Genomic DNA, 15880 nt, shown 5'->3' on the forward strand with positions numbered 1-15880 from the left:
CCTGGAACGTCTTATGGTACCTATGGTGCCAGAAAGTAAAGAAGTGCTTTAAAAAAGTGGGGTGGGGGGGGATGGGGACATGACAGAAGGATACAGAGTAATATACTGGCCAGATCTGGAACAATTTGAGCCACAAAATAAATAATGACAGTTACAGATTATATGTAAATCATTAAATAAGAATCCCTTAGTCTATAAATGAATAACAAGGAAGGCAAAGTCTCTGCTGTGTTGGAATTTATATAAATAATTTCAGGTATCAGTAAGGGCAGTGAAGAAAATAAAACAGGGTAATGTGATGAAGGGTGATTCATGAGGCCTATTTTTATTACATAGGTAGGGAAGACTTCTCTGAGGAAGTGATGTGTAAGAAAGACCATTCCAGGTTGCTATTGTATTTAATCATTGTAATAATGTCAAATATTTATAAGCATTCCTGACAGGTCTACTTTATTTATTTTTTGGTGGCTGGCCAGTACAGGGATCTCAACTCAAGACTTTTGTAAGGCTGCATTCTAACCAACTGAGCTAACCAGCCAGCTCCTAGGTCTACTTTAGCAGTTGGTCTTAGGGCAGAAATATAAATGGAGGACCACATAACATATGTCTACATAGTTTAAAATTATATGACAAACTAACACACTTTAAAAAAAATTCTTTCTCCCTTTACAAATATATTTTTATGAAGATCTGGAAATACAAGATCAAATTTAGAATTCTTAGATTTGGGTTCTGTTTTAGAATGTAGTATTGCTGAGAGACCCAGCCCCTGGTCTGAGGCCTGCCCTGCTTCCTCTCTCACCCTTGGCTCTATATACTGCACTTTGAAAGACCTCACATAGACCTCAGGACCCATATCCAAGCTCCATCTATACCCCCAACAAATAGCCACCCCTTGACACTCTTTGGGTTAGGCATATACCTGGTGGTCTTCCTTCATGAACATTGACTTGAAGAAGAGGCCCTGGCATTGGGCTTCAGGCCATTTGAGCACGGAACTTTTATGATCCCAGGTATCTGGAGCATGACCTAGAAGGGGATGAGACACAGGCTTCAAGTAGGCACAACCCTTGGCCTTATGCACTCCTCACTCTGTGGAGTAGGGCATAGCTAAAAGAAGGCCAAAGTGAGGCCCTCTAAGCAGTGGGCCTCAGAGCTGGGCCCCCTCTAACTTAGATTTAGAGTGCTATTGGTTCTAGATTCCAAGAGTGAGAACTTCTTTTGGACCAAGGAAGATTACATAACATGGAAGAGATTTTGAAACTACCTTGTGAAGTACTTCTACAAGATATTGAAACAAGATAGAAGTTACATATTACAAAGAGTCTTGGACAAGAGTCTTACCATTGTATTCTGTAAATAACAATATCAGCATAACAGTTCTTACTAATAACCAGTGGTTACTTGCAGAGAGAGCAGTTCTTTTACTGGAAACTTCTGAAGTAACCAAACGGATGTATCTTGACACATACAAGTATTTCTTATATGATATCTGCTATACAAATCCTATCAGTCTACTCTTGAGAAGATACTGAAATTGGCATGGATGCAATAAAAGCTGACTTTTTAATGGAAATGCGTTTCTCTTTTTGGTATCTTGAAAGTCAGTTACTTGCTCTATTATTACACTTTTAGATCCAAGATTTAAGGACAAATTTTTCTCAGTTGATTATGGGAAGCAGCAAGTACATTTAAAATTATTAAAATAAAAAAATATATAAGCTAAGGCAACAATCTTAGACTCATCTGAAAATATTTAGAAATTGTCATCATCAAACAGTACACAAAGCTTCAGTTTATGGAATTCTTTCAGTGGAATTGCATCATCAGTATCAACCAAATCTTCAAACCTATGAAATGAATAGGAGATAAATATTTTATCTTATCAATTATCACATGATAGGAAAGAAATTTGGTGACACCATCTTTCTCAGCAAATGACTGAGACTGGCAAAGCTAGCCAAAGATAATATTAATTCTCTAATGACTTCATTTGAAAGTGAACATCTATATAGTATTACAAATATGAAGTATAATAACTGAGGTATCAGTCCAGCAGGTCTCAGTGCTAAGAAATTGCTTCTAAAAAATCTAATAATGAAATTGTAATAAAATGTTTAAAATTTAATGAAGTTTCATACTTATTCTTATATCCCAGTAATTTATTATATAATGGTGACATTTGGTGTTAGCCAACTGTTGATTTTAACCCTTGACTATTTGGTATTCAACTGGAATATGGGTCAAGTATGATCTATAAGAAGAAAAACAAAAACTTTTATGTTAATCCTACTAAAGTTTTTAGAATTAGTGAAATTATATGCATGTTTCCATCTGCCATCTTTTCCCACTTGCATTGTCTTAAAAGAACAGGTAGATCACCTAGGTACAACTCAGTCCAAGAGGCTTTTTGGCAGGGGAGGAGAATAAATAAGAGGTTTTAAAAAAACAAAAGTGGCAATACTTGAGGGAGCAAAAAGTTATTAGATGGCCATAGTTAGAGGTAGCTTTAGTTTCGTTTGTTGGAAAATGAACTTTGTTCTGATAAATATAGCTAAGCATACAAGCATTTAAGTAACTTGATAACTTTGCCAGGAAAAGTGAAATTTTGGCTAGCTTACCTCAAAGGAATATTTCTAAAAGCAATGTTCTTGAGCATTATCCAGCATTTGTTTAGATTCAAATAATAGATTGAACATGTCAGTCTGTTTTGAAATAGGCAATGCTATAGGGAATGTGGTTAAAAAAGAATATGCTGCAAATGAAATTTGATGTTTAAATTGATCACATATTACCACTAAAGCTGAATAAAGGTGAATTTAGTCTTTTTGTTAACTTTAGTTTACTTGTTGTAGTATCTATTTTGTACTAGATATTTACCTCAAATGTCCAGTTATATGTATTTGTCTTTTCATATTTAATAAAGGGGAACTGCAAAGCTGATTAGAAGCTCAGCACACTGGAAGAGCTTATCAGCTATGGTCTCCACTGTGTGTTGATCTAACTGGGCCTTTCTTTGGGGAGGTAGGGATGGAGTTGCTATCTTCCATAGGTCAAGAATTGTGTCCTTGATAAGAAGATATTTCAGTCATAAACTAAAGGATATAAGAAAGTAAGACTTTGAGGCTATCTGAGATAGGAATGTCCCAGGCAATGCAAAGAGCCAGAGGCAGGACTGTTGTGTATATTTGGGTCAGTGGTTCTCAAAGTGTGGTCTTCTCATCAGCAGCATCAGCAACTTGTTAGAAATACAAATTTTCGGCCCCACTCCAAAGCTACTGAATCAGACTTGGTAGTGTGGCTCAGCAATCTGTATTTTAACAGGCTCTCCCGATGATTCTGACACAGCATTAAAGTTTGAGAACCATGGTGTTAGATGAACAGCATGGAGTCCAATAGGGCTGGGAGCAAGTGAGGGAGGTGGAAAATGTAGGGGATGAGGTCAGAGAACTAGCTAGGGGCCAGATTATATAGGGCCCTGTGGACATTGTAAGGACTTTGGCTATTTTGTAAGATGAGAAGCTGTTGGAAGATTTTGAACAAAGGAGTGATATGATCTGATATTTATTAACAGATTATTTTGGCGATTTGGTTAAGACATGGGTGTAGGGAGTCAAGGACTGAAGCAGGGAGACCAGTTGGGAGTCTGTTGCAGTAATATAGGCTAGAGATCATATTGGTTTGGATCAGGGTGTTGGTGGTGGTATATGTAGTGATAGGTAGTTGGGGTCCAGAACTAATTTTCAGAGAGATCCAACAGAATTGGCTGATGGATTAGCTGAAATTAAAGACAAGGAGCAGTCACTCAAAATTCTCTCTGGACCTGACAGAGGAGAATGTAAACAAATTAGTAGATGAAAAAGTAGTAACTTGTGGCATCAAGCTATGATTACATGGTATATTCTTCTAGTTTATGGTGTTTTAATTGCTTAGAGAACTTGATCTCAAGTTTGTTAAGCAGAGTACTACCATTCTTAGAGAATGCTAAAGATCATTGTCAATTGTATTCTAATTCTGATACTCTATAGGCTGTTAAAGCAGCTCTAGGTTAAGGACTTCTTACTGGCCTCACCTTCTCTAAATTCTGCACTGACTATTCTCTTTGACATTTTTAGAGCCCTTGGCTTTGAGATCCCCCTCTCTCCTTCTCAGTCTACTTTTTTGGTTTCTTTTTCTTTGCTCATCCTCTTAATTTGAGATTTTTCTTGTAGTTTTAGGATCTTGTTCTACATGTTCTCTCTCAGTAATTTCAGGTACTCCACTACTGTTTGCATTTTGCTGACTCTCAGATCTGTATCTCCATTCTCTTTCCTGATTTCTAGAACTGAATTTTCAATTATCTAATGGACACCACTTACTACATTCAAAACTAAACTCATTGTTTTTGATTATTCCAACCATGCTCTTTTTTCTATATATCTTGTCAGTTTATTAACATTACCAATTGTCCAACTCTCTATCCAGTTACTGTCTAGACTATCAGTTCCATCTGTGAAATTTCTCTTCCCTTTTTCTTTTACTTTTTTTTTTTTTTTTTTTTTTTGGTGACTGGTAAGGGGATCGCAACCCTTGGCTTGGTGTCATCCGCACCGCGCTCAGCCAGTGAGCGTACCAGCCATCCCTATATAGGATCTGAACCCGCGGCCTCAGCACTCCCAGCGCTGCTGCGCTCCCAGCGCCGCACTCTCCTGAGTGAGCCACTGGGCTGACCCCCCTTTTCCTTATTCCCCATCTGCCACTACCTTTAATTTAGTTGCCTATAGTCTCTAATTGGGACTGCTGTTAACAGATTCTTAACTGTACTCCCTGGTTCCAGGGAGAAGGATGAATGAGTGTAATTTTTCTTTAACTTAAAAAAACACTATTTGAAGGTTGGCTTTTTCATTTATGTGCAAAAAAATCACTCTTTTTATGTAGTATTTATTTTGACTTGTAAGAGTAAAAATAGCTTTAGAAGGCCAATCTATGATTACTTTAATTTTTTTGTTCCGTAAAGGATTTTTTCTCATTTTTATGATTATCTGCAGGAGAATCAGGATAAATGAGCTTATATGTTTGCAAGGAAGGCCTTTGGTAACTATAAAGAGAGAAAACCTAAAACATAAGATGTCAGATACAGCCTACTCAATCTGTTGAAGGTCAGTTGTCTTTAAAGCTTGTTATTCTGTAAACTAAAGATTAAATGTTCACAGATAAAAAGATATTTCAGTAAAATAGGTTTCCTATTTTAGCAAGGGAATTAAATAATAACAAATCCAAATCAACTTTATCTTGCCCTCTTGAGTCAAAATTTATTTCTAAAGGTATGATGATTAACTTGAATAATTTTTTCTGGATTTTTATCTTTTTAACTATGTATAAAGTCATAGCAGATATTATTGTAGATATATAGCAGTACTATATGATTAGAAAATAAACCAAGGATAGTGATTCTATAAACTATTGAGTTTAAGTCCTATTGTCTGAGGTCTAAAATTTTCTGCTTCTGAATGCTAACTATAAAAGAGTTGAAAATGATGTCCACTGTCCTAAAGACAATATATATATATATATATTTTTTTTTTAAAATAAGCCTGTAAAACTATTTCCCAGGAGCAAATCACCTTAGCACAATTAACACCTTTCGACTCTAGGCAAAACCAATTTCTGTTGTGTCAAAATTCTTCTGAGAACTTTTGATTCTTTAAAATTATTTGATAACACTCTACCCTTTATGATTCATTAATTCAAAAATATTATTTGAGCCCTTACTATATGCCAAGCACTGCTCTGTGTTCTAGGGGAACTAGTAAAAAACAAAACAGAAAATGTTCCTGCCTTCAGTGAGCTTACATTGCAGTGGATGGATATCAAGAAGTTGAAAACCTCTTCCCCTAATAATTTTAAGTTAGACTTTCAATTCAGATTGGAAAACTTCTGAGATAAAGAAAAATTAGAGCCCAGATAATGATATTAATAACTATGGCATAATTTAGATATAGTTACAATCTGGGTATTATTTCCCAAATTTGGCATAATTCTAAATTTTGCATGTTCTTGTTTTATCACCTGATTGTTAGATACAAATGAGATTGCATATTTCTGTTAGTTCTTCATTTGAAAGTATTGTTCTTAAGTTTTAAGTATCAATCCCTAGCCATAGCTTTGTGGAGTAGCACTACTTATGTTTAATCTAAAATTGTTTCAATTGAGTATATTTTTAGCTTCCCCTTCCTTTTTTGCAGCTTTATTGAGGTATAATTGCCATACAATAAACTGCACAAATTTAAAGTCTGCAATTTGGTGAGTTTTGGTATATGGTATGTACCTGTGAAACTATCACCACAATCAAGATAAGAACTTATGCATTACCTCTGTGCATTCAGGAAGGTATTATTATGTGTGTATATTTTAGTGTAGTTTTATTATTATAAAATGTTTCAAGCATATATAAATATATAATGTGGTTTCTGATTCCAGTTAATGGCAGAATGAAGCGGTTGGGTGAACCCTCCCAGAGATTAACAATTACAAAATCTAGACAAACTGTTTGAAGGCAATGGAAAGTGATCAAAAATAGGTAAAAACTAGAGCTTACCCTTAAAAGACCAAAACTACAAAGGGTAAGAATTACAAAGTTTGTGGTGTTTTTGCCTGAGGGAGTTCCCCAATCTCTGGATCTCATGTGCCAGAAAACCCAGAGTCGTAGTAGCTTGAGGTGGCAGAAGACCTCAGAGCTGGCAGACGAGCTGGAAATTTAGGGAGGAAATTCTAGAAAGGCAGAACAGGTGAGACTCAAAATCTGAGTATGAGATCTACTCAGATCTTTGGCTAACCACTAAAGTCTACATGCATAGGGACGACCTGAGTGAATTGGGGGGAATAAAAAGGCAGAAATGTGAGAGGGGCTTACACTTGAAAGACAAATACACTGGCTGAGATTTGTGTTTGTTGCTTTTTACATTGAGTGCCTTCTGTGACCTATGCATAGCTATAATGGCAGAAAGTTTAAGTTTTATTGGCTTGAACTATTGGGTGACAGAGCTTGGAGCTGACAGAGCAGGTGGAAGTTTATGGGGAAATCCCAGAAGCAGGAGACCTGCAGAAAGGGTGAGCCCAAAAGTCTGAGTACAAACTCCTCCCAAATCTTTGGCTGACCACTGAACTACAAAGGTGCAGAAGAGATCCCAAAAGGGCTAGGCTAAAAAGCAATAGCTGGCAGCTGAAGGAACAGCCAAGCAGAAAGATGAGCTGCTTCATACTGTGAGAGAGACAAGAGTCTGTAGTTTGAGTCTAGGCAAGTTAACTGCCTATTAGAAGGAAAACCCAATAATCCTCAGAAGAACATAACAGTATCCAGAGTCACTATACCATATTACCCATACTGTTCAATTTTAAGCCACAATCACTAGATGGGGAAAGAAATGGAAACATGTGATCCATATTCAAGAAAAGTGTGGTTCATATTCAGTCAATAGAAAGTAACTAAAAGTAACTAAAATTGGATTTAACAAAGTCTTTCAAATCAATTAGTATAAATCTGTTCAAAGAACTAAAAGAAAATATTTTCAAAGAATTAAACAAATATGTCTTAATGAGTGAACAGATAGGGAAATATAAAAGAGAACTAGTAACTATAAAAAAGAATCAGATAGAAATTCTAGAATAAAAAGTACATTAACTGAAATGAAAAATTTATTTGGTGGGGTCAGCATCAGATTGGTGACAGCAGAAGAAAGAGTTGTGCACTTGAAGATAGACTGATAAAAATTATCCAATATGAAGAATCAAGAAGGAAAAAAAAGATTGAAGAAATATAAATAGAGCCTCAGATACCCATGGACAATATAGTGATGTTAAACATATATGTGATGTATTGGTATATTAAGTATGGTAAAATTTTAATATTTGACAAAGCCAGATAGTGGGAATATAAATGTTTGTTGTTGTTGTTTTAGTAATTACTGTTGCAGGAAATTATCTCACCCATTTTTTAAAAATTAACTTCATTTAAGTATGATTTACATGCAATAATATGCTGTAATGTTAAATATATAGTTTGATGAGCTTTGGAGAATTTTATTAGTCTTTGTAACTACCACCACAAACAAGTTGTGGAGTATTTCCCTTACTCCAAAAAGTTTTCTCATGCTCCTTTGCTGTGAGTCCTGGCATCACCCACCCCTGATCCCAGGTAATCACTGATTTTTCAGTTGCTTTAGCTTAGTTTTACCATTTTTAGGATTTCATATAAATAGTATCACATATTTTTTCTCATTGGCAATGTTAACCTTGATTATTTGAATGGCAATGTTTGCAAGGTTTCTTCTCTATAAAATTACATTCGTACCCCTTTGTGAATTAGTAAGTAATCTGTGGGAAGACACTTAGAGATTGCAAAACTATTCTGTTCCTTAGCAAATTTTAGCCAGTTGTTTTAAAATATATTAATGATTTTTGCATGAATTCATTATTACTTTGAAGGTTGCCACATGTTGATTTTCTAACTCAATTATGTTATTGTGTCTACATTAGTTGACATTCTAAGGAAAAGCTTTCCCTGTCTTTCCTGTCTATCTGTATATCTGTCTCTCTCTCAGTCTATCCGTCCGTCCATCCATCCTCAATATGGCCTCAATCGATTCTTATTTTATTAAATTGATTATAATTTATTACCGTCATTATTCATTTTGCTGCCCAAATTGTCTGAGATTTGGCCAGTGGGGAGCCCTTTCAAACTGGTTCCTGTGTCCTTTGACATGTTCCCATTATTTTTTGAGTACTGTATTACTTTTTGGCACAAGATAGCCTAGGACTCATTTTACACTGTCCCTGTCCTAGCCCTGGGATCAGCCATTTTTCTAAGGAGGCTGGTTTCTTTTAGTGAGGAATAATATTTAGAGATGTTAGGCTTTTTAAGCTGAGTGGTTCTAGACTACTTTTATATTACATGTTTCTGGTATTTTCTTCCATTTTAACTGATATTATTAAAGGACTTTATGCATACTGATTTTATATAATATAGTTTAACATCATAACTACTCAAGAAGTGTCATTTTACTTAACAGTAATATCTTACAGGAGTTTTTGTATATTTCTGTGATTTGATTCATGACCTTCCTAAGAGAGGTCATGTAGTCAAATCTTCATACTTTGGTCAAGACTGCCAGTGTGTCCTTCTAGGTAGATGAGACTTCCTGTTTTAAAACTGCAAAGAAGGAGATTTTGCAAGCTGTAGGAAAATTGTACCAATATTCAGTGCCTAACACTCAAGGATTTATGCTCACTTCTGTAGTTATTTTCTGAAGGGAAACAAGACTGGTTATCTTTTTCTTAAAAACTTTCCCCCCTTTTCTCTCATTTTTTGTTTTCATTCCCTCCCTTCCACTTTTTCATTCTTCTTTTCCTCCAAATATTTAGTACCTTACTGTATATAAACCACTCTTTAGCTGGTTTCCAGTTCCTCATATTTTTAAGGTGGTCTTAATTTATATTATGGTTTTCATCTTAATACTTTCTGGATTTTAAAGTTTTTTATGTTGTAGATCCCACATTTAGACAAAAAGCTGAGATTATTTCTTTTTTTAGTTACCAGTTTTCAAATTTACCAATGTGTTTTTGTTTTGTTTTTATTTTAAAATTTAAAATAAAAGCATTTATTTTTTTAGAGTGGTTTTAGGTTCACAGCAAATTAAGTGGAAAGTACAGAGAGTTCCCATGTGCCCTCTGCCCCCACATGTGCATAGATAGCCTCCCCCACTATCAACATCCCCCACGAGAGTGGCACATTTGTTACAATTGATGAATACACACTGACATATCATTATCCCCCAAAGTCCATAATTTACATTAGGACTCACTCTAGATATGTACGTTCTAGGGGTTTGGACAAATCTATAATATGTATTCCTCATTATAGTATTACATGGAGTAGTTTTACTGCCCTAAAAATCCTCTGGATTCTGCCTGTTCATCCCACCCTCCCCCACAATCCCCCAAAACTACTTATCTTTTTACTGTCTCCATAGTTTTGCCTTTTTTAGAATATAATATAAATAGAATCATACAACATGTAGCTTTTTCAGACAGGCTTCTTTCACTTAGTAATATGCAGTCTCTTTATGGCTTGATAGCTCATTTCTTTTTGGTGCTAAATAATATTCCATTGTTTGGATGTACCACAGTTTATTTATCCATTCACCTACAGAAAGACTTGACTGCTTCCAAGTTTTGTCAGTTATGAATAAAGCTGCTATAAACATCCATGTGTAGGTTTTTGTATGGACGGTTTTTAACTTTTTTGGGTAAATACCAAGGAGCATGATTGCTGGACTGTATAGTAAGAATATGTTTAGTTTTGTAAGAAACCACCAAACTATCTTTCAAAGTAGCTGTACCATTTTGCATTCCCACTAGCAATAAACGAGAGTTCCTTTTACTATACATTTTCACCAGCATTTGGTATCATTAATGTTCTGGATTTTGGCCATTCTAACAGGTGTATTAGTAATAGTATCTTGTTGCTTAATTTGTATTTTCCTGATGACATATGATATGGAGCATCTTTTTATATACTTATTTGCCATATGTATATCTTCTTTGGTGAGGTATCTGTTAAGGTCCCTGAACCATTTTTTAATCTGATTGTTTATTTTCTTATTGTTGAGTTTTAAGACTTCTTTGTGTATTTGGGATAGCAGCCCTTGTCTTTTACAAATATGTATTTTTAAATAAAATGATGAATATTTGAAAAATTCACTAAAAAGCAAGAAAATAAAAATCATCTGTAAACCTATCACCCAGAAATAACAATGGTTAACTTTATTTTTATTTACCTATTTTTTGGCACATATACATTTGGCCTTCCATATTCATGAGTCCTGCATCATGGATTCTACCAAACAAGGATCAAAAATATTAAAAAATAAAAATAAAATAAAAACTAGTAGTGCAACATTAAAAAATAATACAAATTTTAAAAAGACAGTATAACAACTATTGACATAGCATTTACATTGTATTAAGTATTATAAGTAATCTAGATATGATTTAATGTATATGGGAGGATACGTGTAGGCTACACCATTTTATATTAGGAGCTTGAGCATCCACAGATTTTGATATCTGTGGGAGTCCTGGAATGAATCCCCCATAGGTGTGGAGGGATGACTATACTTATTACTTTTTTTTTTTTTTTTTTTTTTAAGACTAAAACTTCAGTGGAAACTTTTAGAACCCTTGTTTCAAGTATTTCCACATTAAATATATTTTTTTCTAGTATCAATTATAGGAACTATATTTTTAAATCTATAATTTCAAGGTCATCCCAACCCACTTTTATATCTAGCTTCAATAAATCTTAAATCCTGCCCTTAACTCATAAGCCTCAGGGTAAGGTAAGTAACATATATTTAGAGGAACAACGTAAGGATTTTAAAAACTAGAGACAGCAGATTCTACCTAAGGGAATTCAGATTAAAAAATTTTAAAAATGCTGTGTTGGCCAAACATAACATGTCTTCAGGCTCTGGCCTCAGCTTTACTCTTTCCTAAAAAACTAATTGGTGTCTCTGCAAAAATATTGGCCTATTTTCTAATACTTTAAGATATACGTAATTTAAATAAATTTGGGTTACACAGAAGTCTCTACCAGATTATGCCCTACTGTATCACCTTTCAAAATCTTGGTTTCTCTAGCTGAGCAACATCAGGTCAACTAATCTAATAAAAGTAGGTCTAGCAAAGGACTTTAGACAGAACACTCATAATTCTCCATCTCTGCAAAAACTGAGATGGTTCATATTAACCCTAAACCACTAGACAGTAGAGTGGATCAGCCCAATTCTTGGTGAAGTTTTTACAAGATGGAGGCAACAAAGTTAATTTTCTGTGTCCTGCCATACCTCCACCAATGCCCCAATGCATGCCAATTCCATACCTATTTTCTCTAACAAGGTAAATGTGGGTCAACATTTCTTTTTAGTTTATTGTTTTTAATCCTTACTTCTAAAAGTCTTTGTAAAAAAAAAAAAAAAAAAGTATTATTATTTGAGTCTATTTTACTTTTTTTTAAATTTTACATCACAGATTGTTTTAATTTGCTATTATGGTTTTATCTTAGACCAAAAGGATTGCAGATTCGTAGGCTTTTAGATCTGGAAGGGATGTAGAGAGTGTGATCTTCATCATTTATAAAACAGATTGAGTAGTGTAAGGTTGCAGTATTGGTCTGGGCTTGGTCAGGGAAATAGAGCCATTTTATGTATTGTGGCAATAAGGAATTTAATAAAGGAATTTAGGCTAACTCAAATGTGGGAGAAGTTGGAGAAGTGGAGGTCTGTGGTAGGAGAATCAGAGAAACAGCTTGAAGCACTGGATCTGGGAAAGAAAGCCATGTGTGCATTGCAGTGAAGAGGTCTGTGTGCCTACAATGTCTGACCACTTTGCAAAAATAATGGCCTCTGCTTTACTTGTGAATTCCAAATCTTAGACAATTTCCTCTCACTGGAAGACTGTAACCTGAAGCTATAGGAAAGGAGATTTTGAGGAATATAAAAAGGGATTGGTGGTGATGGTATCAAGTTAATCCAGCACAGTTGCATACCTAATTCATAGCACTCATTCTGTTATTCCCACCTTTCTTGATCTTTTCTCATACCCTAATGTATGTATGTCTTCATTGGTCATTAAGCAATCTTGAAGTCTTGACATCTTATACTTTTTCATGGACTCATTTTAGATTGTTTCCTAAAGCTACAGACATTTTTTTAAGAGTTGTTTAAAAATAACACTTGTTTCTCTGTTGCCTATTTCTTGAACTGTAAACCAGAGGTAGGTTCACTCTTTAAACATTACTTGTATTTTATTAACCAGTTGAACAAAGCCCCGGGTTGTTAGAGCTGCAAACATGAATTTCATCAATAATTTAGATTACTCGGCTAAGAAAAGAAATATATGAGGATACTTCAAAAAGCTTGTGGAAAAATAGAATTAAAAGATAATACAAATCTTTCCATGAGCTTTTTGAAGTACCCTCATATAAATAAAGATGGCATGAATAATTATTCTGAAACACTGAGAAATCTCAATGTTTGCCTTTGCTGGAGACTTTGAGACTAAAGTCCGCAGTACAGAATAGAATCTGTTTTCCAAATTGATAGAGGAAATGTTGATGTAGAACTTAACACGCTGGTCTGAAGCCAGTGAGCTAAACTTTAGTCTGTCCGTGGTTAACCTACCCATAAATAACAACTTTGTATCTCCTTCTTTACCCACTTACCCATAGATTTTCTTTTTTTTTTTTGCATTTGAAAATCTTTCACAACCAAGCAGATGATGAATAATTGAAATCCAATTCAGTATATTATTTTTACAAGTGATTATTCATTACTTTCCAAACGACTGCATTAGAAAAATTTGGTAGATTTGGACATACATTTTTTGAATCCTAAGTGGTTAAGAAATATGATTTAGCTTACAGAACAATTGAGTATGTGAATAATAATATTTTGGAGAGTATTCTTCCATTTAGCAGAAAGATGTATAAATTGTAATAGTTGAGAGACATGATCAACATTTATTTGTGAACTGAATGGATTTTATTACTAACAGTTTTAGTCATAACAAATATAAATTATTACATATGAATGATTTATTTATATCTTGGCTTTTGTGATCAATAGTTTTTAAAATTACATTAGTTTTATGATGTAGGATTAAATGGTTTCAGCTCAAAACCATGTAATTATTTATATAGAGCCTCAATACACAAAATTTGGCATTTTAGGATGATACCTGATGGAGTTAGTTGTAAAACAACATCAGTGAGTAGGTGGATAATACTCACTGATTCAGTAGTTCTTGTAAGATAGTTAAGTACAAAAAAGTTTTTTTCCTAAACATCTCAGACAAGCTGAATGTTAGATGTAAGACTGGTAGTTAATTCAGAATTATATTCAAAGTGCAATGTGAGCTTATCAGATTTACTTAAGAATTATTTTGGGCTTTAAGACAATGTTTCATTTAAACAGAGCAGACAGCATATAGATTATTCAGTGAAAATATCCACCTTAACAGGTAAATATTGGGAAGATGGATTCACCCATTGAAAAGTGGAACCTAATAATTGGTAACTTGGCTTTAAAGCAGGTAAGTGATATATGTTATTTATTTATAGATCTTAGATGTTACATGGAGTAAATATTAGTACTATAAAGTATACCATTTAATTATTTCAGGACACACGAAAATAATAATTTTGTACCTTGAAAAAGTGATGGAATAAATGCATACCCATGACCTTTGCAAGTTATTCTTTTTCTAGAAACTGGTCGATTTATTTCAAATATGAAAAATATGTTAAAAAAATATACAAAATATAGAAAATATTTTTTATCTTAAAAGTGTAATAGAGTCAGAATTTGTGTTAATATCTATACAAATAAATATTTAACACTTCATTATTTAGGTGTTTTTTTCTACTTTGATTTTTTATTTTTTTAAATTTTTAAATTTATTTTATTATTATTTTTTTAATTTTATTTTGTCGATATACATTGTGGCTACTTTGATTTTTTAAAGTAAATCATCTGTTTAATTAAATTGATCTCTTTTTTATATATATTGTGTTCAGCCATTTGTTTAAGCTGCTTTTCTTAATTTGTTAATGTTACTCATGTTAATATAAATGAATACATTAAGTTACGAACTACATATGCACTAAACCATGGATTGTATATAATCTACAGCTCTTTCTAGTCTCAGGTGAGTTTCTCTTGTTCCTCTCCCTCCACCCTCCCCTATCTCCAAGGCAGAAGACTCAAATCATTCTTTTTTTTTTTTTTTTTTTCTGTGACCGGTAAGGGGATCGTAACCCTTGGCTTGGTGTCGCCCTCACCGAGCTCAGCCAGTGAGCGCACCAGCCATCCCTATGTAGGATCCGAACCCGCGGCCTCAACACTCCCAGTGCCGCACTCTCCCTAGTGAGCCACGGGGTCAGCCCAGAAGACTCAAATCATTCTAATAATTTCCATCTTAGCTTTTAATTCTTCCTTTCACTTTTAATCTCTGCTCTTTATCATCCGTCTCCCTGCAACTGTTGGTCCAATGGGAGCGAGAAACGGGTGGGGATTCACTTATCCTAGTTGCCATAGCCTGAAGCCCATGTCTCTGTCTGCCTCTCCACCAAGAGTGTATAAAGAACAGGGAACCCCAAGCAGGCCCATCAGGACACAATTGATGCCAGCCAGTGTGGCAGCAATTGGTTGGAGCCCAGTTACCAGTAGACAAAAGTGAGAAGAAAAGAAGATAGAGGGGTTGGGGGAGAGGTTATTCTTTCCCTAAGGCTTCATCTGCTAAAATTTATGGAGGAGTAGATGAGTGTGAGTGTGGGGGGAGGAGTGAGAAGGGCTGGCATAAGGCTCTTCTGCCTGGAGACTAGCTATGGGGGGAAGAGGTAGGGAAGGGTGGAAAGGACAGAGGAGGCTCATGCTTTCACTTACTGGGAGGCATGTGCTCTTCTGCCTATTAAATGGGGTCTCAGGCAGATTACCTGTCACAGATTTCTTTATCATTGTACAGAACAGCTGCCTTGACAACATAAGTTGTCAGGTAAAGCAAAGTCCCCAGTCCCATCTGAGGAACCATTACCTCACCAGGAGGGATGTGCCCCGCACCAACATCTGTTCAGGCCTATAGCCCCTATTAACCTCCCCAGCTACTACTTGAACCCAGACTTTGCTTTCTCTTGGGTACAATTAATGATTTTTTAATAAGTCATTCTTTTGCAGGTTTACAGAATAGAACTTTCTCATCCCAGCTAAGTTTTTCCATTTCTTCAGAAATGGTTAGATATATACATACAAAAACTCTTTATATATAGCTTCACAGGGTCTTCAATAAG

At 34.8% G+C, this 15880-nt stretch overlaps 1 protein-coding gene across 2 annotated transcripts in view; it reads left to right on the plus strand.

The window, feature by feature from the left end:
- SLC41A2 (solute carrier family 41 member 2) overlaps nucleotides 1–15880 on the plus strand; it is a 150878-nt gene that overhangs the window by 41240 nt on the left and 93758 nt on the right. For both annotated transcript variants that reach the window (XM_063075200.1, XM_063075202.1), the window contains exon 4: nucleotides 14056–14127. In XM_063075200.1, the coding sequence (XP_062931270.1) occupies nucleotides 14056–14127 (72 nt within the window). The remainder of the gene's footprint in view (nucleotides 1–14055; nucleotides 14128–15880) is intronic.

The sequence above is a fragment of the Cynocephalus volans genome, chromosome 12 (genome assembly GCF_027409185.1).
Source record: "Cynocephalus volans isolate mCynVol1 chromosome 12, mCynVol1.pri, whole genome shotgun sequence".
Lineage (NCBI taxonomy): Eukaryota > Metazoa > Chordata > Mammalia > Dermoptera > Cynocephalidae > Cynocephalus > Cynocephalus volans.